The sequence below is a fragment of the Mercenaria mercenaria genome, chromosome 6, assembly GCF_021730395.1.
Source record: "Mercenaria mercenaria strain notata chromosome 6, MADL_Memer_1, whole genome shotgun sequence".
In the NCBI taxonomy this organism is placed as follows: domain Eukaryota; kingdom Metazoa; phylum Mollusca; class Bivalvia; order Venerida; family Veneridae; genus Mercenaria; species Mercenaria mercenaria.
In genome coordinates this window covers 86,338,912-86,363,822 of record NC_069366.1, presented here as the reverse complement: position 1 = coordinate 86,363,822, position 24,911 = coordinate 86,338,912, and the positions used below count along the sequence as shown (strand labels likewise).

The window sequence follows — 24,911 nt, the reverse complement described above, 5'->3', positions numbered from 1 at the left end:
TATGCGTATCAGGAAACAGACAGACCATTCAGTTCCCGACGCCGGTAGTTGTTCAGGAACCTTGCAGGAACCAAGCAGGAAAATCAAAATTTCCTCTACAACATTTAACATGAAGGTGGTTACCGTAAATATTCCAAAAATAGAGAGTGCCTAAACAGGAATATACTCAAACGGTACACGTGTTGTTTTGCTAATATCTTTAAAAATGATATTTAAAGTGACTTTTAAGTATATTGTTGAAATTTGCAAATTTTCAGGAGCAATAAATGAGTAACAACATACCAAAATTTAATAAAATCCAATAATTCTGTTAATTTTACCGTCATATCCCAGCCCTAAAAGTCACAAAAACAATTGCATTGTATTGAATACTTGTTTCATTATAAGGAAACATAGGCCTATTTATAAACTTCTCCAGTAACATTAAAAATCTTAAGTTTCTTGTCTTACGTATTGCACGCAGGACGACGGCATTTTTTAATGTTTTACTTTCTCAATTATATCAAAATAGCTGGCTTACATATTCAATACATCTATGTATAATCACTAAAATTAATAGATTATATTATAGCATTTTTTCAATTTTGATTAAATTTCGATATGTCACCAATGCCAAATTCAGTTTAATGTATGCTTAAGACAAAATAAACGTTTAGTACTTTGTAATACATTAGCAAAGTATCAAGTGTTGTGGCAGAACATTTATTATGTGATAGAAATTTATATTTCAGAGAAAAAAAGTAGGCAATACTTGCTTTACACTTTTTAAGAGCAATATCCGGTATCTAGCATCATCACTATCTTTACTGCAACTGCTTTGAAAACTGAAACAATCGCAGAAGAAGGAGGAAAAGTCGTCTTAAACATACCAGTTTGAAGTAAAGCCCTGGATACAGTTCTGTTCCCGGTGCGGTGGGCAAATACGTTGATTTTTTTAATTTCTTGCAGAACTAACTCAAAATTATTATTATTATTATTATTATTATTATTATTATTATTATTATTATACCGGATTTATATAGCAGAATCCGAATTTCTCCGCCGCTGTCTTCATTGTCATTGCGATAAGGATATAAGTCAATTGACAACCTTTACTTATCGTGACAAGTGTTTTAAAATTTAATCTAAAGAAGGAATACTACGGTACTAATTTATATACAGGAAAGTTATGGAAGTACGGTTCAATATGTAACTAACGCATTTATTCTTGGCCTTGTCAATAGGAAACTTTCATTAAGTCAAAAAGATCGCGCGTCTCCATAGCGACTGATGGCGTTCCGGAAGTCAGAACAAACCTAACAGAAAAGTTCGTTAAGCGTATCAAAACTCATCAAACAGTGTTGCGTGCCTGGAAATCGAAAGGCTTTTGCATTTTATGTTGAAAAGAGATGTTGGAATACATTTGCCGGGCTCATTCTATATCCGACTTCCGGTTATATAGAGCGTTCTTCCATAACTGTCGCAGACGACATGAATAATCCATTTCACTTCCTTTGACTGCTAACTTAATATCAAACGGGAAAATTGATCAATTCGTTTATGGTATGTTTCTTCTGTGCGTCGTTAAAAGTCAATAAGTGTCATGTTTTTGTCTGATGCCATCCAATTATTTGCATATTCTACGGATTATAAATGGAACTGAAAATGGCCGTGGTGATACTTGGGGTTAATTAAAATAGAATGATTCACGGGCATTTTAGCAAAAAAAGTTCTATATTCCGTTGCTGTAGATTCTGTTAGCATCTAGTCTGATACTTGGTGCATTTGAGAGTTCAAAACTCTTTTCAGAATGACAGTCTCAAATTTGAAGATTCGAATAATTGTGGTGTAATTACATTCATTCATTTATTTATTATTATTCATTCATTTGTATTATCTGTATAATTTAAAATATGAGAATCAGTTTCAATTGTTTTTATGCACTTTTTTATTCAAAATACGAAACCATTTGATATCTATTTTTCTGCAAAAGCCGTGCAAAAGCCTGTCTCCGTATAGGAAAGACAAATTCTGAATATCAGCAAAACAATAAAAACTGCAAATACTAATTAAATATTAAGTATCATTTTCAAATCAGTGAAATTAAACATATTTTACAATTTTTACAACACATATTAATGTTGATCAGTCATAAAAATAATTACATCCACTATGCTACTAACCATTAGTAGTGACTGATAAAAAGGAATGGCAACGATTTATATTCACTTTAATGATAATGAAAATATTATTATTATTATTATTATCATCATCATCATCATCATTTATTATTATTATTAATATAAATAATTATGAGATTTTTACAACAACAATTATTATTTTCATATTTATTACTTTATTTTCATTATCATCATTTAGAATGATGATGCTGATGATAATAATAATAATAATAATAATGAAATAATAATAATAATAACAACCACAAAAACAACAACAGCAATAATAAGAATAATAGTAGTAGTATATTATAACATGACAAAAAAATCATCATCATCATCATCATTAGCATTACTATTATTATTATTAATTGGTGATTATAATATAAATAAAGTAATAATCATGAAATTAATAATTGCTGGTTTAATGAGAATTCTCATCATCATCATAATAATAATAATAATAAAATAAATATAATAATAATAATAAAAATATAAAATTAAAATAACGAGAAAGATAATGATGATGACAGTAATAATTATGATAAAATATTAACGAAAAAAAATAGGGATGATACTAATCATAAAAAAATGTGTTTTATAATTATCATCTTAATTATTGTTGTTATTTCCATCCAAATGATAATAATAATAATAATAATAGTAATAATAATAATAATAAAATATTATAATTAAGGATTTTTTGTTTTAAAAATTATTATCATCCTGATCATGAAGCCGCATTGTAAGACGCTTGTCAAAATAACATGAACATTAGATGTCTTGTTATTTCCATATCGTATTACAAGGCCGATAATCAATGCGACCACAGAGTATTAACAATATTAGTTATATCTCTTGATACAGACTCCAATATGGGCTTTCCGTGCACTATTTATACATTTATACTTTTACAAAAAAAAATCGGTATAACTTGTGAGCGCGAGACAGGTGTCATATTTTATTTTGAGACTTTTTGAGTGCCGTTTGAAAGTGCAAATGTTCCTTTTTCTTTTGTTATATCTGTATGCGTTGTCTGGACTGGGGTGTTCAAAACGTGTCAATCAAAAAAGCCGTTCCAGAATTAAAACACTTTAGTAAGAATGTTTATATGGCCTGAATATTTATCATAAGACCTTATCATGGCTTATAGAACTTTCAATTTTACCAAAAATAGGTACTTTCAACTGTTTTTACCTAACTTGGAATAAACACTTTATTTTTATTTTTTGGCTTCGATATTGAGATTGTTAGAAAACACAGCGAGGATGGAATTTTAATACGTATGAAAGTCTCTGTGTTAAGTACTTGAGTATGTGTTTACCTCTTTGCTGTTGTTGTTGTAATTATTAAAGGAATATGATAAGTTTTCACGTTACTATATACGTTTCCGTCTGACTTTTTATTTATATGTGCTGTATATACACATGTTTAGTTTTGATGAAAATAAAAGAAACACGAGATGAATGAGAAATTTCAGTTTAATGTAATATTCAAATAATTTAAAATCAGCACTAAACAGAATTTACAGAGCATAGATATGTACAATAATACAATCATTTCTTTATGATAAAGAATTAATACTTAAATATTGCAGAGAGATATTTTTCTTTTTTAAAAATAACAGAAGCAATTATCCAATGTTTTTTCCGTAATGGAAACTGAGATCTGCTTCAGTCTGAAACTCGCGTAAATCCTCTACAAACAGACATTGTATACGCGAAGAAATAAGATAGACATATAAACAAACAAACATTACAAAACAAAGACTTTCAAATCACAATTTGTAAGTCTTAAAACCAAAATAAGCCCATATTACAAATGTATGTCTTATGTCTACATCATCGAAAGTGTTACGTTTCAGAGAAGACATCCAGAAAATTGACACGGTTTGGCTATACAGATATATGAGACCGTGCGATACTATATGATTGGGAGGCCTGATGCACAACAATCGCGCGTTGCAATAAGTTCTTTGACCCCTGTATATAAACCGTTGCTCCCTACATATTATACACGCACTGATTAACGTTGTTAGAATCTTGTACATGAATTCCTAACCTGTATAAAAGGCATGCGGAATTTACTTGAAAACTTGAAAACTAAAACTCTTCCAAAATCCACATATAAACTACATGACAAGCCTCCAAATGATATGTTTCAATTTTTTATAACTGTCGAACTAGCATGCATGTAGTTTTGTGCATATTTGTGTATTTGCTTCTTGCTGTATATAGTCTTTACTTGCCATCAATAATATGATGACATATGTGACGGCAGGTGCCCGTGTGACATCACGTGATTTGGAATACTTGGCGGAAAGAACCCAGATGTTGTTGATGGCCAAGGATACGGATTTCCCGTACCAAATATTCCGGGAGATGGGGCTGAAGTAATCGGGCCATGCGAGGGTGAAATAAAGTTCAATTTTGGTGACGAGTATGCCGACATTAACATGTCCTGTTGGTATTTATAAGCACTATGATCAGGTGTGGTCGGCTGCATGGCCTGAGCAAGTCCGGCAAAATCAAATTTGTATGCATATCTTTTTCCATGGACTTTCGTCATTATATTTTTATCGTAGTAGTACCTCAGTGCCCTACTTAGTTTGTCATAGTTCATATTTGGTTTGCTTTTTCTTTCACCCCATTTTCTAGCCACTTCATCCGGGTCTGAAAGTTTGAATTCCCCATTGGTTCCCTCCCACGCAATAATTTGAGCGTTCCGACTGTCAGAAAGTAGTTCCAACAAAAACTGCCATAGCTGTATTTGACCTCCACCTGAAAATGAGTAGGCGAATCATTTTAAGAGAATATGTCACAAACGAGATGAAGGAAAAACAAATTGAAAGGTTTCATCCATAAATGTATTCTTGGCAATTCTCTAATAGCATTGTCTTTTTTTGCAGACAGTTTGATGTTTTAAACAAGACTTATAGAATAAACTGTATCATCTAAATTAAAGTTTGAATAGCAGTTACCATATATTCAGTTCCAAAAGAAAGTGTGCACTTTTTAAGTTTAAATATTTCAAAAAATTCCCCGACGTTTTTGTTTCATTTTTTTTTCATACACTAACTCTCAGGTATAACTCAAAATCTAAAATGCACACCAATTTGTTTACGAACTGATTTAAATTTTGGTACCAAACATTATAAGTTTTCATGAAAATAACCGAAAAAAAATAACAGAAAACTAAGTGCACACTTTCTTTTGGATCTGAGTGTATTTACTAATGAAAACCATTCAAAATGACTAAACAGAACAATTTAAAATGTAAAGTTGTTAAACTTACCAGTATTTGAGAATCTCGCTGAAATAGGCCCAAGTATTTGGTATGCATCTGAAAACAAAAAACAAAAAAGATGCACACGTATGTAAATAAACTGAACACCAGCTTGAGTTTCCTGCAGACAAAGATATATGAATGTATTATAGCATAGTGTTCAAGACTAAAAGGTCCCTTGGTCAGGTCTGTTTGCAATGAACGTTTTTCAAAGGCTATATAATTGTCTGCAGAACTTTTATCTAGAACTTATTATCCGGAAAATCTCTATAGACGGGTAGGAAAATCGCTAAATCAGGCGAGAAAAACTCAACGGCAAAGATTAATCTTAAAAGAAATGACCACTTATTTCCCGTAATCTCATTTGAAGTCTCGCGTGAGCCACGAGATGTAATGGCGAGCTAATGTCGGTTTAAGATCCGTTTATTAAGTTGTATTGAGGATGTATTAAGCTGAACAATCATGATTTGGACATCTCACGAGATTGCAATTGTCGGCGAGGATATTCAGTTAGAGTCTCTTCTCACACAAAGGTGATTATATTCAATGTAAAACCCAGGAAAATCAAATTTTAGCGATGAATTTGCAGTAACTACAAAATGTGGAGGCTCATGAAATGGTTGAATGCATTCTGCAAGTTCCCTTGTGGTTCAAAGAAAGACAATATGGCAAGAAACGCATTCCTTTAAAACCGTGTCCAGTATGTACTTTTGATTCAATGCGTATAGTATTGTGTATTGCCTGATTTTCCAGTTTGAGGGTGGAATCATATCTTTCACAAATGTATATTTTATGAGACTGATTTTAGCAGACTTTCATTTCAAATTGTTATCAGATGAAAACAATTGTAAACACAGAAATTTTACGACATCATAATTCCCACAAATGAAACTAACAAGATTGGATAGTGTTAGCAGTGTCAAAAAACTGGAAATGATAATTAATATGTTTGCATTGCGGATCATTGTTGTAGGACATGCGCGCAAAAATAATAACGTATAAGGACCCCAATCATAACTGTCAGACTCTAATTAGCACGTGCCATGTATCGAGTGAAACGAGAATACGGCAATGATCCCGAGAGTTACTCGCGTGCAGGTCAGAGGCCGCGCTTGACCATTTACGGACAACGATATGGCTGGTCACTTTGGCATAAACAGGCGAGTTATTGACCATCAGCAAGGACTTAAAACGTTCTGTTGGACATTTAAAAGGTTTAATTAGGCGTTTAAAAACCGTCCGCCTCAGTTATTGATAATATTGATTTAGCTAAAGAAAATACACAATTCTGATGCCGTTTCGCATGCTTCCTCTTTTATATAGCTGCCAGAAGTGTTTACACGTATGAAAAAAAAACGATATAAAGAAAGACCTGGTAACAAGATTTATTCTGAAAAAAATATGTTCTAAGTGTCGTAAAAAGTGACTGTTAATGCAGGAAATAATCTGATGAGTACGAAGTCGCACATTACATAATTCACAATCTGACTTAAGTACTTGATCTTCTAAACGAAGATCTGAGAACGACCCATTCACATACGTCTTCTGTATATTTTGGATTTCCAGTATTGCTATTTTTATTTTAACCAATCAGACGACTTGTTCGAATGCCAAAGAGTAAGAAAAATATGCAGTTATTCCAGGGCTCGAACCCGGGACCCCTCGCTTACAAAGCAAGTGGCCTACCGACTGAGCTAACCGGCTATATGACCCAATATGACATATGAATTGTAAATATCAAAAGTCAAGGCTACAGGTAGATTTGCAACATGTTGTAAGCTATGCTCTGATTGGCTAGCGAAAGGGTCGTCAGAACGAGGCCATGAATAGGTCGTTTTCAGATCCTATGCGTAGCGTAATAGGAGATGTACTTTAGTCAGATTGCATAATTCATAGCCTCAGAATCATATGGCAATATCTTCTTAAGTTTATAAATACATCCAGTCAAAACATCCTTAAACGCATACAAAGTTAAATAAAAGAAATGCAAATTTAAAAAAGAATACTTAGGCAATTATATAGATTTAACCATTACGGATAAAAAATACTTTGGTAAATAACCAAATTTATGTACGAAAACTTATTTCTGATACTATACGTGTATATGAAAAAAGTAATAAATGCGTGAGGCCATAGTTACGTGCCTGTTTACTTTATTTCACTCAGGTCATATAAATGACAACATGAGGTTATATATATTCAATACAACATATAAAACGAGGTCACAATCAAACATAATGATGAGAATAGAATTTCTACATTTATGTAAATATCACATATTTTTAGAAAATTTACTTTTCAGTAAACACTACTGATAACAAAAAAAAAAGATTAAAAGATGCATATATTACTATTTTGTGAACTAAATAGTAAAATACTTTTACCATTTCTTTTTTTCGGCGACGCCGTCTAAATTCGTTTTCGTTACCTATGCCACGTGACTTCAGTTAGCAAATCAAACTACTTGATAACGTATTATAGATAATTTATCCAAATGGAAGATTTATGCAACACTCTGCCTGATTGGACGAGAGTGTCAATTTCTTTCATTCTGTTGATTGTGCTACGCTGAGTGAAATGTAGACAAAGCGTTTATCCTAAACGACGCTGTTCACAGTTTTAAAGCTAACTTTGGCTCAGTATATTTAGCAAGAATATTGATATATCTCAAAATGATAAGTAAGTTTAATAAATATGATGAAAACCTGTTCAAATACCAACATATATCAAATTAAAGAAGGAGCTGAATACGGTCTGCGTATCGCATGAATAAGGGTGTGATAAGAGTCTTTTATGTAGAGAAGTGCTTTTTAAAAGATTTTCCTTGTTACAATTGTCGTCTGTAAATGAAAAAGTTTCTTGCTTTTGTGACTTATTCAATTTGCATATTAAATGAGTACTTGTTTGCTTTGATATATTTGTTATAAATTATTTAACTGATTAATTATATATGAATATCTTTCTTTAGTATGGTATGCAAATATTGAACTCAGTTGAAATCTGTTTTATTATATATATGCTATATAATGACTGAATCTCAGTACACTGAAATGAAGGTGTGCTGCATACAGTTTATCTATGTGATATGACAACGGTCAAACTTTGCTTTTGAAACAGAAATATTGAAATAATTACAATTGTATGTTTTGCTTGACCTTCACTTTTTATAGGTGTGACGTCATTGTCCAAAGATTCATGAATAGCGAATATGCATTTGTTAAAGCGGGATCAGTTGGCCTATTTTAGAAATAAATAAAAATAATAAATAAAAAAATCCTTTAATTGATTTTTTTCTCATGTATTCTAATCAAACTTGATTTGTAGCATCTTTATTAGGCCCGCAGCCAACTTTGTTCAGCTGGGACATTTAACCCCTTTTAGGGGCTGCTAGAGCTAAAACTAGAAATGCCTTTATACAGCGTCTCATGAACAGCTTGGTGGATCTTTGTCATACTTGGTCTGTAGCATCATTATAAGGTCCTCTTCCAAATTAATTTATATAGGAACTTGGGCCCTATTAGGGACCACTATAGCTAAAAGTAGATATGCATTAACCACTAAAATGTAATGGATTTTTATCAAACTCGATGTGTAACAATATCGTAAGGTCTCTTGCTATTTTGTTACAAATGGGGGTAGGGACCAATTTAGCTAAAAATATAAACACGTTTAATGACCTATTCTCATGAACCGCTTCATGAATCTTCATCAAACTACTGCTGTAATTATTCGTCTAAGTATAAACGAAACAAAATTGCAACCCTACGAAACATTTGCAAAAAATTAAAAGAGAACCATTTAAATTGTTAAAGTGCGGTGTTTAGTTTTGCAAAATGTTAGATGAAAGATGAATGTTAGATGAAAAATTCATAAACTTCTTTCCTTATTACAATTCGCCGACCATCATTTTTTTTAAGATATTTCTTGTTTTATTAGGAATTAGCAGCTGCATGCGCTCCCATGTGATCACGTGACAGCGTTGGTCACTTGTCGCCGGTGGATATTAGTTCCAGCTACTGACCAATGTTAACACTCGCTAATGGAGCAGAAAGTTGACGGAATGACACATCAGTCCAGTAAATTACATCTAAAAATTATAGGACGCGAAAAACAACACAGCACCGCACAGAACGCCTGTGGCATAAAGTTCTAGTTTTTTTTCTTCTTTTCGTTTATTGTTTCTTTTCTTGTTTATTGTCTGACAATTTTCCTTTCCTTTAACATAAAGTACATTTTGCAATTATTAAAGAATAACCAAATGCATGCAGTAGTGATGTAACAGCAACAACATCTTAAAAACTAATTTTAAACTAGTTGTATTCAAGTGATATTACCGCTCGCGCTTATGCAAACTGTAAATGAAATTGGGGTTTATTCTCTTTTTTTCTAGGTAAAGGTTCCTAAGCCATTTACTTATAATGCATGCCTTTTTATCTCTGAAAGTATTTGATCATCCCTAGAAATTATTAACACTGACTCTATATTTTACTGGTTTCAAATGAACCCTTTCTTTATGTTTATGTCAGTGGTGTAAAAGTATCGGTGATAAGAACTATCAGAAATCAGGGCAACGTTTTCCCCAGATTTAAAATCGAAAATGTCTATTCTTAATGCGAAATCGGATAAATGCAAAGACAGTCAAATCGTATCTCAGAAATTCAGCGGGGCGGAAGCAGTACACAATAGAGATATTCCGCATGAAGATCAACCTTTCATATCTCAGGACATTGAAGAGCTTCCTAGAACGCTCACACGAGGAGCTGAGCAGTTTTTGACATACTCAAGATGACAGTTGGCAAAATGTTAAAGACAGATAGAAAAAGTTAGGGTAAGCTGGTGCAAACGCTCTTTTCCGATATGTCAAAATGATAAAAAAGCAAAAACGTGTCCCTACAATTCTGCTGAAGTGTTGAGCGTTTTATACCCTCGAATTCTGTCATTATTTCATTACAGCACTGTATCTTTTTTTAGATTTTAAACAAACAATTTGCATTTTAACGTTTGATAAGCTAACGGCTACAGCAGCATGAATAACCATGTTTTATAAAACAATAATGTTTTAGTCTTGAAATGAAATAATGCCTTATTTTTAAGCACGCATTTGACCTTTAACCACATTTCATTCATGATGAATATTCTTGTTCTTTTTGTTCACACGTATTTTCGATTCTGAATAAAAGTATTGACTTGACATGACTTGTATTGAATACTGTCGCAACAGAATGAAATACTTCTTAGGCTGATGTTATTTTCATACAGGAGTGAGCCCAAATAGAATGGTTTTGTTGAAATAAAAAATAAACAGTTTTACTATACCTTGTGATGACTTCCACTGCGCATGTGGAGATTCGAACCCAGACTTGCCAAAACCAGCGATCCCAGTTGGATAGCCTGAAATGTGACAGTGACAACATTTCATAATGAAAATATCTTTAAGCCATTTTAATAGCTACGTCAACAATAATTAGTTAAATATACACATGTGTAAAGTTGTTTGTACATGTATATTCTATTATTCAAGGCAAACGAAAGAGAAAGGGTGGTGCTGGTATAACTAATGTAATATAGCTATTGTAATGAAAATTCATTGTTTACAATTTTCAGTGTTTGTAAATTTACACAGAGTCAAAATTATGAGATTTGGTTGCGACCTCGGCGATTCAAGAGCGCGAACCAACGACCTCAAGGTTGACCTAGTGACTGAGTGTATAGTTCTTTATTCCTTAACTAGAAAAATCCATGTGATATTTGGGGTAGATTTTTGTTACCAGTCTCCCATACAAAGAAGCGAGAGTCAAGAAGTGCACTGTAATCTAAACTCGTTAGAATTTAGACAAAAAAATATCAAAACATATTTGTTAACTACTTTTTTTTAATTTGACGAGATTCCACTGAAAGAATTGAAAATATGGCGGCAAAAATGAAAGAAACAATATTATTCAATTGTTCAGCAATCAAAAAACGGAAAATCTGTCTCCAAAAGTTAACTATTTGAATTATTATCCATTTAAAATTTAATAATAGTATCAGATAACGATCTAATAACTACTACAAATCGACGATTTGAGATTTATTTCGCAGTTGACACCAAGGAGAATTATTTAACCCAACGGTCCAATGAAAATAACGCAAAATACGGTTGATCTGCCGATTGTTTGGGAAAATTATGTGACAAGGTGAAACGATGCGTAATAAATAATTTGATGACATCTTCATCTTTCGAAAATCTGTAAAAATGGGCAATAGCAGTGGGTTCTTTTTTTTTTTGTATTTTTTGGTTTATTTTAATTGACTACAACTGTACTTTAGTCGGGTAGAAATATTTCTCAAAAAGTTGTTTTAGCTCAAACAATTTTACTGTGAAGAATTGCTGCGGATCTTTTTCAAACATTTTTAAATAATGTCTGCAACGTTTTTTTGTTTTTTTTTTTACAAAACTTTATAAAGACGGCTAGTTTTGCACATATTAAAACGCCAGAAAGTTGTTTATATGTAGGCGTCGTGCATTTTGACTCGTTTCCATTCATAAAATATTTTCTCCCAGTCTGTGTTGAACTATGATAATTATATCTCATTTCTTACAGAATGCATTTTAACAATGAAAAAAAATATGCACGAAAGTGCATACAACTTACAGTCAAGTCAAGACAAATATTTTAATCATATCTCGTTAAAGCACAGCAAAATAAACGCGATAAAAGCATACGCTCCTTTTTGTGAAAGAGATATCACTTACGGATGGGTTCAAAATATTTACATCTGGGACTTTGTTTTGACAATGCAATATAAGGGTATTAATAAATTTTGCATTAAAGTCTTCGTTCCTAAGTCTGACAGTTATTAAGATAATAGTTTTAAAACTTATATCTGCCTTGTATGTTCCTACAAGAAAATTCAGATTCTTCAAATCTACTAGTGAATGAACTTTCATAGCTGCAGCTATGGTGTACTTTTTAGCACTTGAGAATAATAAAAATTAATTAATTAACTGGTTATTTAGTTAACAACGCAAAAAAAAGACGGGAAAAACTGCACATGCGTGATTTACCTGGCGGTGGACTTTGTTGTGGTGACCACGACTTACTGAATCCCGGCTCTGAAGAAGGAAAAAAATAGAGTTACAACAATGAACTGAACTAAACATTGTAAATTATGACTGTAAAACTCGTCACCTTTAAAGTTAAGTAGCGCATAACCAAGGCGCCCCTGAAATACATAAGGAAGTTTAAAAAAAAGTTTCACTACGACTACAAAAGTATTGGTCTGACATTTACGTAATTAAATATTGTGAACAAACATATTTATACTCTAAAATCACGTTTGCGTTTTCTCGGTGTTTAAAATGACTAACATGCAGTTAAATATGAATAAAAATGTTTTAAATGAACATTTCATTTTATGTTAAGAATAGTGAGAAGGAAAGAAAGTTTCTCGTGCACTTACCAGGTAGCATAAGCCCGGGAAATCCGGCCGTATACGGACATTGCCGAAGATAGTCGGAGGGTGAAAGAGGATGCACATGCATGGAGTCGTCAAACTTCCGCTCATAGAACTTCATTGTCATAGTGTAATTTGTCAAATGTTAAAAATCATTCACGAAGCTAAATTTGACTATGTCATTTCAACAGTTTGTGTGTAATATCCGATTTTCATGCATGCAATTCTTAAAGATATCGTATTCATTCACTTTCACGTGCTTAGAAGAAAGAAACACACTACAAGTCCAACTTATTTTTTTTTTAATGAAGAAAGCTTAATCATGCACGTGACAGTTTCCTTTGGAAACAATCAATGTTCACACCAGATCCGACTCTTAGATTTCTTTTGCTTATCATTACTTAGACGCAAACCCATATTCATGAGAGTTTTATGCATTCTGTCGCGCGCAAAGAGTTATCCAATCAGTGGGCAGGAAGTCGTTTCTATCAACCAATATTTACTCGAGAAGTCATTTACTGCGGGATCAATACTGCCCAATATAGAGATTTCGCAGCTTTTTGCAGGCCGCAATTATTTGTTTTGCCGAAATGAAAGGAAAACTTTACACGAGACGCCGCCTCTGTCAGCTGCTGTCTAGTAAATTAATTTAAAATAAATTCCCATGTTCATTTAAAAAAAAAAAGCTTGCGCAAAGAATATTAATTTAAACATTCTTGAAAGATATTAATGAAGTGCAAGTTCCAAACATTAAAAATATATATACAACACATCTTAATCTTTAAAACCTCTTTCGTTTTGCTTTCAAAATATATCCCAATGAAAATGTTTGTCCCGAAATAATGCTGTATAATATAGAAAAATCAAAATGAACGTCTATACGGTATCACTAACTTTTCAAAATGAAGCGATATTCGTGCCAGATCCTAAATTTTGTCACTTTATGAAAAGTCAGAAACTGCCATTTTTACATGTATGATCAATATAAAGAATAAAACTGCGTGCAGGAACAAGCAAAATGTTTTACTTCATTCAATGGAAGCTCTTCAGAGTGCCGGAAATGAGGTTTGTCGTACCGGAAATTTGCTCGGAATCCGGAAGATGTGGAACTATGGGACGGAAAATGGCGGATGTAACAAATCACCGTTAAAGTCAATTTTGCGTGATTCATAGAAAACTGTTGAACTTCTAAAAACGGTACATATTTCAGTTTTGTATGACGGTAAACTTTGAATACTTTTGATGCTTGTTTTTATCTATTGTTTTATTTCTTTTGAAATGTATTTCAAATCACTTTCATGTTTATTGGGAGGAATCCGAACGCCACATCAAACGTGTCCGACACTTAGATGTAATATATATATATTATATATAATATATATTTAATTATAACGATTATAAAAGGATCAATTGCAGAAATTAAGAAATGAACAGAACATATTGAAATTGAACAGATCGGACGATTGTGTGTCAAGTATTGAAAACAGCATATTTGCGTACAATGGTGTAAATTTCACACTAAGTTGTGTTTTAAAACTAGAATGCATTCTTTACATACCCTAATGTTTCTTACAACTAAACTTTGCTTTGTGTTTTGGTTAATTTTCTATATAAGCCACAGTAACCGATCCAACATCTATCTACTAGTAATCATGACTAGTGTAAACTAAAAGAAAATGTTCACTGGAAACCCCGTTTACATTTTGCCCGATGTACTTCTGAAAAGAAATGCTCGTAAACAAGAATCCCTTTAGAAATTAAATCATCGCCTTTTATTATACAATTTTAATATTTTAATATAAAATTACATGAATGTCGTATACTGTGTGACTTAATTTGGGATAGCCACGTCCGCTTACTCATGTCTAAAGTGTTTCTGTCAAAATCTGATCGTCATTGTCCTTGTAGACATTTTCATACGGAAGTGTGTTTCAGTTCTTCCTAATACTAAATTTACCAATTCATATTCCATTGATTGCAATCTTACTGAAGCGAAGTTCCATATTTCTCGTGTCCCTAAAATGACACCATACTTAAATCTAATGGTTTCCTGTGTGCTGGGGTCAGTAACAATTGACTGCGCAACAATCGTAAAATGAGAACGGATCATTATTATTGATCTGTTAAATAATTTTACAAACAAAGTAACATTTAATCCTGATTTTTATGACAAATAAAAATACGGAAGTTTTAAATCTGGTGCTTGCATATACATGTATGAACCATTCTTTTTTAATGCCGCCATCATAGCCGAAGAATTTAAAGTTGGGGGCTTTAATATGAATGACGCAAATTAACACCTTAACCCTTACTCTACTAAATTTTTATAAAGAACTTATCCATCTTTCAATTTCGACAATACTATTAACTGTTAAAAGGGGTGTTTATCAAAAAGATACCGACTGAATGGCGAACAGTGCAGATCTTGATCAGACTGCATGGATGTGCAGGCTGATCATGATCTACACTGGTCGCAAAGGCAGAATCAATCGTGTCCAGCATGATAAGAGTTGATTATTCACAAAATCTATAATTATATTACTTGAACATTGGTGCAGCCATGAATGCTTTATGTTATTTCTGTGCTTAAATATGTTAGTAAAAACATAGCAATTGTTTTAAAAATAATCATGTAAAATCATTTCAGCTTCATCTTTTACATAAATAATCTACACTTCATTAATATGGTCAGAATGCGTTTATAATTTCATATTATTCATACAAAAAAATTGAAATAGTCAGTTTTCTGATGGTATGAGAAGATATAGTTCAAGTAAATGAGAAATTTGGAAAAAAGGTTGTTTTTTTTCAAGTAATTACAGTTCATCCTCTCAATAGCATGTAGTAGTACCAATTGAACAAATCGGGAATAAACTTATGTATTGATTTATTTCTATTAAAAATGGCATAAAAATATCTTTGATGAAATTGTCATATAACCCCAAGGAAAGATCTGCATTAATAAGTGACAAAAAGAAAGAGTGGCTTTCAGATTCAGTAGTTATTTGGTTGCAAGCTTTACATAAGAAATGTTCTTAAAGTGTCTGAACCTGAATATCATAAACAGAATATGAACTCTGTCCTTACAAAGCGAATTAGTTTCATAAAGTAGTTTCATCTATATTAGGCATTTTGCAAAATATTGTTTTAAATCTACCATACTCGTCTCGTTTAGTCATATAAATGCATTCCTTTACATTTCAGTATGAACTTGAATGCCTTCTTTATAACTCATTTGGAATTTTATTTCCCCATTAACGCTTAGATAAATGATCGGCAAACATCAAAAGTTTGATCAATTTATGACAATTTCGTTTCATTTCCGATCAAAGTGGTGCGTTAATTTCCCGCTTTCCGCTGGTAAATTTTACTTTCAGGAAAATCTGTGAGAATTTAGCAGAGATATCTCCGCGACAACAATAACACAACTTTAACAATACCAGACGTGTTTGCCGTCAAAACAAAAAATAAACACGTCCTTAAGTAATGATATATTTGCCTATGCTACCTTAAACAAATATAAACACCGCAATCACAAGTTGATACTTTTGATGCAAATACAAGAATAAACTGTACAAACAGAAGAATCACTATTACGCAGGTTTCTAAAATAAACAGTCTTTATTTCATTTTGTAGTGAAAAAAGGTCTTGTTTGCCACCGAAGTTTACCCATTTTTTAACATTACTCGCTTACTGACAGATCTAAAAATTTAAAATGGCGATTTGTGAAAGTCCGCAAACAAAATTCCAACGTTGTAAGCCGATTTTGTACCACGTCAAAGAAAGATCAATGGTGTCTGCTTAAATCGTTCTGAATTATGTCTGTTAGTTTAAGAAATGTATCATATTTTCTTATACATTTAAATCAGATTACTTTGTCTACTTTGTGGTTAAAGGAACCGTTATTTGTCTAAAGTGGCGCGGTTTCCGTTTTCACACATGTCGAAAAAACGAATGAACCCGGCGACTTTTATCTTCATTAAAATTTGTGCTGAGTTATTCTTAACTCTTACTCTAAACCTGAAATTGCATTTACTTTTTTTTAAAAAAAATTAAGGGAGTGCCATTTAGATGCGCGCACGAAAAGTTCCAACATGATTGAAAGGGAATGGAAACAGTGCCACATTCATACTGGAAAACTATTTTCTCCACCGGGATAATCTTTTCCCTATCCCTTTTCCTTAAAATCTTGTCTGTTAACTTGATTGTCCTTAAAAGTAATCTAAAGGATACATATGAGTTTTATCGTAAGATTAAACTTTCTATAAATGCAAAATTATTTACATACAAATTCTTTAACACTTATCCTGCTAAATTTCTATAATGAACTTGTCCATCTTTCAATTTGGACAGTGCCATTAACTGTTTAAAGGGGTGCTTGCCAAAAAGATACCGACTGAATAGCGAAATGTGCAGATCATGACCAGACTGCACGGATGTGCAGGCTGATCAGGATCTACACTGGTCGCAAAGACAGAAACAATCGTGTCCAGCATGATAAGGGTTGAAATTATCTTACTTCACCATCTTTTTTGCAGATTCCGCAACAAACCATATGATAAATTTCAACTACATTCACTATCATTTCACTTATAATATTTTCTTGCAATGACATTAAAAGACTAGTATCCTTTTGCGGCCCATACTAAAATGTATCCATTTTAAACTTAATGCATTTCGATAGAACTGAGAACTGAAGACAAAAAATACATATTTAAAGAAGACCATGCATGTACAGCAAGTTATAAAAATAACATAATTGCGCCGCGCCATGAGAAAATCAACATAGTGGGTTTGCGACCAGCATGGATCAAGACCAGCCTGCGCATCCGCGCAGTCTGATCAGGATCCATGCTGTTCGCTAGCGGTTTCTATAATTGCAGTAGGCTTTGAAAGCGAACAGCATGGATCCTGACCAGACTGCGCGGATGCAAACCCACTATGTTGGTTTTCTCATGGCGCGGCTCATATACAGGTGGTATTTCATGCGACGTGCGCTATTGCCAGCATCGGAGATACGTACTTATTTCTGGAATAAATATTTAGCAACGGTCAGTCATTTTCTATTGAATGTTTTAAATGTCGATCAACTTTCAAAGCTCATATTCAACTTGCAAATTTGAATAATGTATTTATACACATGAACGTGCTAGCAGAAGAGAAACTTAAAAAGATCCATAGAACATTATAGAATATACACATAGAATATACACAATAAGTCACAGTATTTTTGTAAATAAAAAAGGAAATGTTTAGATAGATTGAATTTTTTTATCGGAAGTGGAATGTAAATACATGTAGTTTTGTATGCAATGTATGTTTTTTTTTTTTGTTTTTTTTTGGGGGGGGGGGGGGGGGTGGTTACGTCACACCGACACAATTATAGGTCATATGGTGACTTTCCAGCTTTCCATGGTGGAGGAAGACCCCCAGGTGCCCCTCCGGGCATTATTTCATCACGGGCGAGCACCTGGGTTGAACCACCGGCTTTCCTTAAGCCAGCTAGACAACTTCCTCAAAGGAAGACTTCTACCCCTAGAGTGAGGCTCGAACCCACGTCGTTGAGGGGCAAGTAAATTATAGTCAGCGAACTTAACCAGTCGGCCCAGAAGCCCCTTGTATTTTAGTAAAACCAAGATTCTGTGAAATCAACTAAGAGAGGATGGATCTATTGAAAGGCATTCCAAGAAGTATAATAGAACAAATTAGACAAGCTGTATTAATGTACAGGGAATACCTGGACCCGACGCCGGCTGTGAAGTGCTATCATTTCCCGCCTTGTAAGCTGAAATATACAGAATATGTATTGCAGTACAGTAACTGTGGATTTCAAAGGAAGAGTAACTTGAAATAAAAAGCAATGCGAATACAGATATTCTTGCTTTTAAATAGATTTTTGTGTATATATACTTGCTTTTATACAGATTTTTGTATATTTCCTTGCTCTATACATACTTACGGAATTCCGTTAGGGCCATCTAAACGGAAATCCGTACATACTTGCCTTTATACAGATTTAAGTGTACAGTACTTGTTTTATACAGATTTTTGTTTATGTACCTGCTTTTAAATTGCAAGTAAAACGTTGATCCATCACTCAAGAAAGATTTGGATAAAGCCACTGTATACATTGGCCCTTCGCTTTTCTCTTGAGAAAAATATGAATTGGGAATGTGGTATCTTGACAAGGCTTTCTGTTCAAAATGATTTTGATCCAATTTACCATAGCATTAACTTAATTAATGATTAAGTATAAATATGATAAAAATATCACGAGTCCTTGATTTTTAGATAAGCATCAGCAGAAACACAAAATAGAATAAAATATATAATTAAGATAATTTAAAAAATGTAACAGATTTTAACGACCAGTTCAAAAAGAGTTAACAATTTTAAGGTATACCATAAACTTCTGTCTCTGATTATTTCCGTTGATTCTATGAAATCTTTTCGAGTGAATTCATGCACAGCATGTAAGTTTTATACACTATATTTTATACTAACTAAATATAAGTCTTTTAGTACGTGGCTTAAATGCTTAAAATGCTATGTGAACAACAGAAAGTACCCAGAGAGAATAGTCAAAATCAATAAATATTTTGAACTTACATTCTCTTAGATATTCAAGGTGATGTAGGAGCTTTTCGGCAGCCTCGTATTGACCAATGGCTTTTCCGAACTGGTCTCGAGACATGTTACAGAGCTCACGGCCATTGACGATTGGGAATTTCTCTACGTCAATGACGTCATATAGGCTGTACTCTCCGAGCGTCCACTCAAGCCATTCCTTCACATGGCTCACAGTCCATCGCATAGGGTCTTATTTATGAAACGATAACAATTCTTTCAAATGTAACCTTGTTAAAGATTTTTTTTACTATCATTGTAAACAAAGACTGTAACTTGTTTAAATATTTCCAAAGTGACTCTCATTCACCAGAGCTTCGACACAGTCCCAAGACAAGCCAGGGAACCACAGGTGATAGTTTGGTGTGCGATAAATTGCAAGTCCGCTACGTCTGACAATAACTGTGTCATGTAATTTTAAAATCCCTTGCTGAATGACAGAGTTATGGACAGAACACGTAACAGACCCAGTTAATACTATGTTAATATTTGACCTCTAAGTGTGACCTTCACCTTCGAGCTAGCGGGAGTTAAATTGGACATATCTTTTCGTTGTGTAATACATTTGTGGCAAATAATGTTAAAATCACTCGATGGATTGTTGAGTTATGAAACGGACGGGAAAGAAAGTTGACCTTTGTCCTCTAAGTGTGACATTGACCTACGAACTAGTGGTCTTGCTGTTGCACATGACACTACGTCTCATTATGGGAAACATTTATAAAATGTCACATTAAAATCCTTTAATGTATGTCAAAGTTATGGACTGGACACAAAAATGTGAAAGACAGGCGGACGGACGGAAAAGCGCAATCATATACCGGTCTTAAGATTGGTTAGGGACTAATAGAAGTAGTCCTCAGCAGGTGATAGGCTGATCAAATAGAAATTTTAGCATTAATAGACTCGACTCAGAACTTTGAATGCAAGCTCTGAACTGTAATACAGTTGTTGTTTTTTTTTTTTCTCAAATTAAATTAATTATTCCGTAATACAGTTTTTTTTCCAGATGAATTCGCAAAATAAGCTAATAAATTAATAAATTGACACTCGTTTACAAAACATGATGGTCTTGGTTTTATGATTTACAATAAAATATACCAATTATCACAGCGCCTATGCTTTTAGTGAGAAAATTCACATCGATAATTGCAGGAAAAAAATATTGAAACATGTGAAATAGTTTTGATATTAGTTGTTATATTTTGTTATCAAATCTCGCAATCTGTGATTGGTTGTTAAATTGGCCGTAAAACTGGCAACAATTTATCTAACGACGTAGGCCTACAATAAAGTCGAATGGGAACATGCGGCTAGGTACAACATTTTTATGTCAGAAATATCAGATTTATTTTCTTTCAGTATTAAGATTTCTTTTAATTTGAGACTGGAAAAGTGCATCTGTTTAAATATGAAAAATGCTACAGGAATTTTAGCAATGCATTCCTTAATCGGATAAAAGAGAAGAAAATGATGACCAAAACCCACTAAAATTTTCAACCGACAGAAGCATTGTTATAAACACAAATAGTCATAGTTCAGTACTTTTGCATCAATGAATCGATAGCTAAACTTTTAATGTCACAATGACGATGAAACCTTTATGATATGTATCACATTCTAGCATCAAGAAGATGGCACTGACGTCGGAAATCTTTCATATAAGAATCCTTCGCTGGTTGGATGTGCGTGCTAAAATATCTGGCTCAATGTTAAGTGTAGATAACGAGGCTTAACCTGAGAGCCGGAAATTTCCATTCACACCAACAACCAATGATATATGCTTCAAATATTAGAAGAAGTAGAATAAAAGGACTGCTTTTCCTTTTACTATTTTATTAACTTAGCGTATGAATTTACGCATTCATTTATCAAATACAGCACGAGAGTCATCTTAAGAGTTTTCCAGCAGCGGTGAAATGTCTGACATGCAAGAATAAAAGTATTATACCAAATTCAAAGACAAAAACTGACAAATTTATTACCTGCAGGTACTACAACTTTCCTCGGCTTTCTGAGTTGTTGTGCCAGCATTGTTTCTTGACTCTGACTTGTTGCTGACGGAAGCTTAAAATGACCTTGACCTGTCTGGACACCATCTTGTTTTGCTATTCCCGGATATGGTGCCGTTGCGCAAGAAGCCATATACTGTTGATGTGCCTCAAAGGCTGCCATTTCTTCAGCATCAACTTGAACGGGGAGCATTGGGTCCGGGGCCCCTCGTCCCTCACCATCTGCAAATCCTTGAGATTGTGTACCAAACTGCCTGTCGTATTCCGCGTATTGAGTATACGTAGCATAATCACTACACGCATTTGCTGAATCACCCGTCACAGGCGCGTAATAATTCCAGGAACTATTTGCTGCATGCCCTTGTGTCGCGTTTTCGTTCGTTTCAGATTTGACAGAACTGGACTTGTATGGTTCTGTAACTGATCTACTACTTGGCGACATAACGCTTGAAATGTGACCTAAATCGGAGGAAGTTTGATACGGACCTGCAGTCTTTTGTTCTACGGCTCCAGAAAAGTTACTTTGTGGGTAACAAGGTGGTGGTTCTTGGTAAACCTGTGGCAGATTAGCATTGTCACTGTCTGGAAGGTTTTGTGTGAACGGTGGATAGCTTCTCGCATTCCGTACAGCGCATTCATAATCTGGTGGAAATGACCCGTTGCTACAAGAGGAACTATGGGAAGAATTTGTATCATTATGCTCCACTACAGGTACTGGAATTTGTTTTACATAGACTTTGGAATGTACATTAGGAATTTCTAATATTTCACCAGACGACACAATCTGATTCTGAGATTTCTCCGACACATCGCAAGAAACATCGGCGCGTTCACAGGATGGTGATAAAGTATCTGGTGTTGATACCCTTTCTTTGCCAATCGAATTTTTAAGAGTGTCTTTATAAACACTTTCATCAGCTCCTATATGCTCGACATTATTGTCTGAAGTATCGTTTAACGGTTCTTTGGTTTGATCTTTGTTAAATTGCATTGAGTCAGCTTCTTTAATTGTGGGTGATTCTTCCGCGCTAAGTTCTTTTTCAGGTTGTGTGCCCTCATAATTCATCTCATCCCTTGCATTGTCTTGCATTGTTATAACTGGCGATTTTCTTTTATCTTTAAAGACATTCTCTTTAATTGATGGTGAATATCTGTCGTAGATATATGTTTGCGTTTCATCATATTCTTTTTCATTTGATTCAGCGGAACAGTTGCTCCCTGGTTGTTTCGAATTGTCAATACCATTGCTGTCAACACGAGTTTTATCATCAGCTATCAGGGCAGTAACATTTGCATCTATACCTGGAACGCTCTTTGTGATGGCAGCATTTCCAGCTGCATTTAGATGCGCAAGATCTTTTGCCGGAACGTCATGATCTGATATGTCATAATCTTCAGCATCGTCTTCCAGTACATCACTGTGTTCATTGTCGCGGTTAGAGAGATCTTCCGGTGTATCCTGGTTAAGGTTTATCGACTCTTCTGTTTCACTGCTGTATAGTTGTGTCTTCTTTACTTCAAATGGATTCTGCAATTGAAAAAAAAGAATTATTTTACATATACTAGACTGAAACTTGAAAGTTGGATTTTTATCAAACTCGCGCAAATCTATAACATTATTTTGCACAGGACACATCTAGATGCACTAGATTCTGTGTCGAAAGTGAACTTGAATAAAATGTAAATTATAATTATAAGACTTAATTATAATTCTGTTTATAAAACCCAAAAATGTGACTTATTCACATATTTGAATCACAAAAGAATGTATTCAGAATCCGTGTCAGATAACCATTGGTGACTGTACATAAGACACAAGTGCATACAATGTACCAAAAATAAGATTAAGGTCTTACATTCAGTTTATCTAACACCAAGTTTTAATAATAGTATCACATTATTGTGAATTCTCCGTATTCTCTTGTATTGTTCAATTATAATATCATATATCACCATGAAATCGCGAGTATACACTTTTAGAGTGAGGTGATTACTGAAGATGATGATGGCATTGTTCCGACATTAGACAATATTAACCCTTAGCCTGCTGGAGGCAAGTGATTTTGCCTTTGCGACCAGTGCAGACCAAGATCAACCTGCACATCCGTGCAGTCTGATCATGGTCTGCACTGTTCGCTTTTCAGTAAGTAAATTTTCAGTGAACACCCCTTTGAATAATAAATGGTATAGTCCAAATTGAATGATGAACCAGTCCATTTTAGAAACTTAGCGACTAAAGGTTAAGAACAATGGATAACTAAGACAATAAGATTTTGACAACGAGTTACTGCGACATTGGACGCCAATCCCCTTCTTACTCTCATTAAAGATTTCATTTAGAATGTTTTTTTCGTCATTCATGTATATAATATCGTTTCTAAAAGTATAAGTTCCTCTTAATGCTTGATGCTTCATCGCAGCAAATTATATAATATATACTTTTTATATTTCTTTTTTTTTAGCCGCGGCCATTCAGGAAAAGTTCAACAAGAAAAAGGAAATAAGAGATTATGACAACAACTACCGGATCTCAATGATGTAGGAAACATTTAGCAAAAAGTTGTCACAAAGCAGGAAACATTCACAAATGTTGGCATCCTCTAAGCTCGTGTTTTAATTTATGATTTCCTAATAAACTAAGCGACCGGTTATTCGAGGCGCGTCTAATTTCCCTTTTAGAATTGCCTCTATGGGAAATGACAACTTATCTTAAAACAATACAGTTTCCTTTTTTCTGAATGTGCTTCAGCTTGCGCTCTTAAGCGATTTTCATTCTTTGCAAAGTTAAATCTAAAAAACAAACTAGACTTAGAAATTAAAAATAAAACGATTTACCGTTTCTCTGGGTTCTGACTCCATAGCTATTTCCTGTTCAAGTGAATATTTTCAAACAATGTATTACGAATAAGTGAACCTTCCATTGTAAGTACATGTATATATCTGGACTAACAATCTTTGTGTTGTGAGCTGATAAAAGTTTCATTCTCTAAAGTAAGTACTCACAAGTGGATTTCAAGATGACGAGGTTACGGAGAACCGGAAAACAGCACTTGTCGTAAAAGGACTACGCAACTTGTATCATGAATCAACTGTAAATACAAAAGATGCTTTAAGTTCACATTGTAATCTTTATTTTACAAAGATTTCATAGATATTTATTAGTTTGATGACGAACATGCGTAAAGAAAAATAGGATGAAAAATACAAGGATCTAGGGGAAATATTTGCAAATAAAACTGATACTTGTGGTTTTCCGCAATCTACGTTTTAAGCTGTTTTAGCAGAATCTACTTGTTCTGTCTACATATCAAAATCTAACATGTAAAATATGTTATATAGTTTTTAAAAATCAGGACACACACAAACAGTATATATGGGGAATACATGCATACA

General features: G+C 33.6%; 1 protein-coding gene across 2 annotated transcripts; it reads right to left on the bottom strand.

Moving 5' to 3' along the window:
* Nucleotides 1–3,619: 3,619 nt before the first annotated feature.
* On the bottom strand, nt 3,620–24,493 carry LOC123548311 (uncharacterized). 2 transcript variants are annotated; one of them, XM_045335475.2, is made up of 8 exons: nt 24,354–24,493; nt 21,492–23,046; nt 19,489–19,698; nt 18,617–18,664; nt 12,490–12,537; nt 10,758–10,832; nt 5,451–5,498; nt 3,620–4,936 (listed from the first exon to the last, which is right to left on the bottom strand). In XM_045335475.2, the coding sequence occupies exons 1-8, from the start codon at nt 24,375–24,377 to the stop codon at nt 4,407–4,409; spliced, it is 2,538 nt and encodes an 845-aa protein (XP_045191410.2). In that variant the 5' UTR covers nt 24,378–24,493; the 3' UTR covers nt 3,620–4,406. The 2 variants fall into 2 exon arrangements, with proteins under 2 accessions (XP_045191410.2, XP_045191412.2); XM_045335477.2 differs by lacking the exon at nt 19,489–19,698.
* Nucleotides 24,494–24,911: the final 418 nt, after the last annotated feature.

Excerpts from the sequence above, each read along its gene's own strand:
- LOC123548311 (XM_045335475.2), bottom strand. The coding sequence starts at position 24,377 with ATGGAGTCAGAACCCAGAGAAACG. Across the intron at positions 19,699-21,491 it reads GAAAGTTGTAGTACCTGCAG|ACCCTATGCGATGGACTGTG; the intron begins GTAATAAATTTG and ends TTCATAAATAAG. Across the intron at positions 10,833-12,489 it reads ACAACAAAGTCCACCGCCAG|GCTATCCAACTGGGATCGCT; the intron begins GTAAATCACGCA and ends GTCACATTTCAG.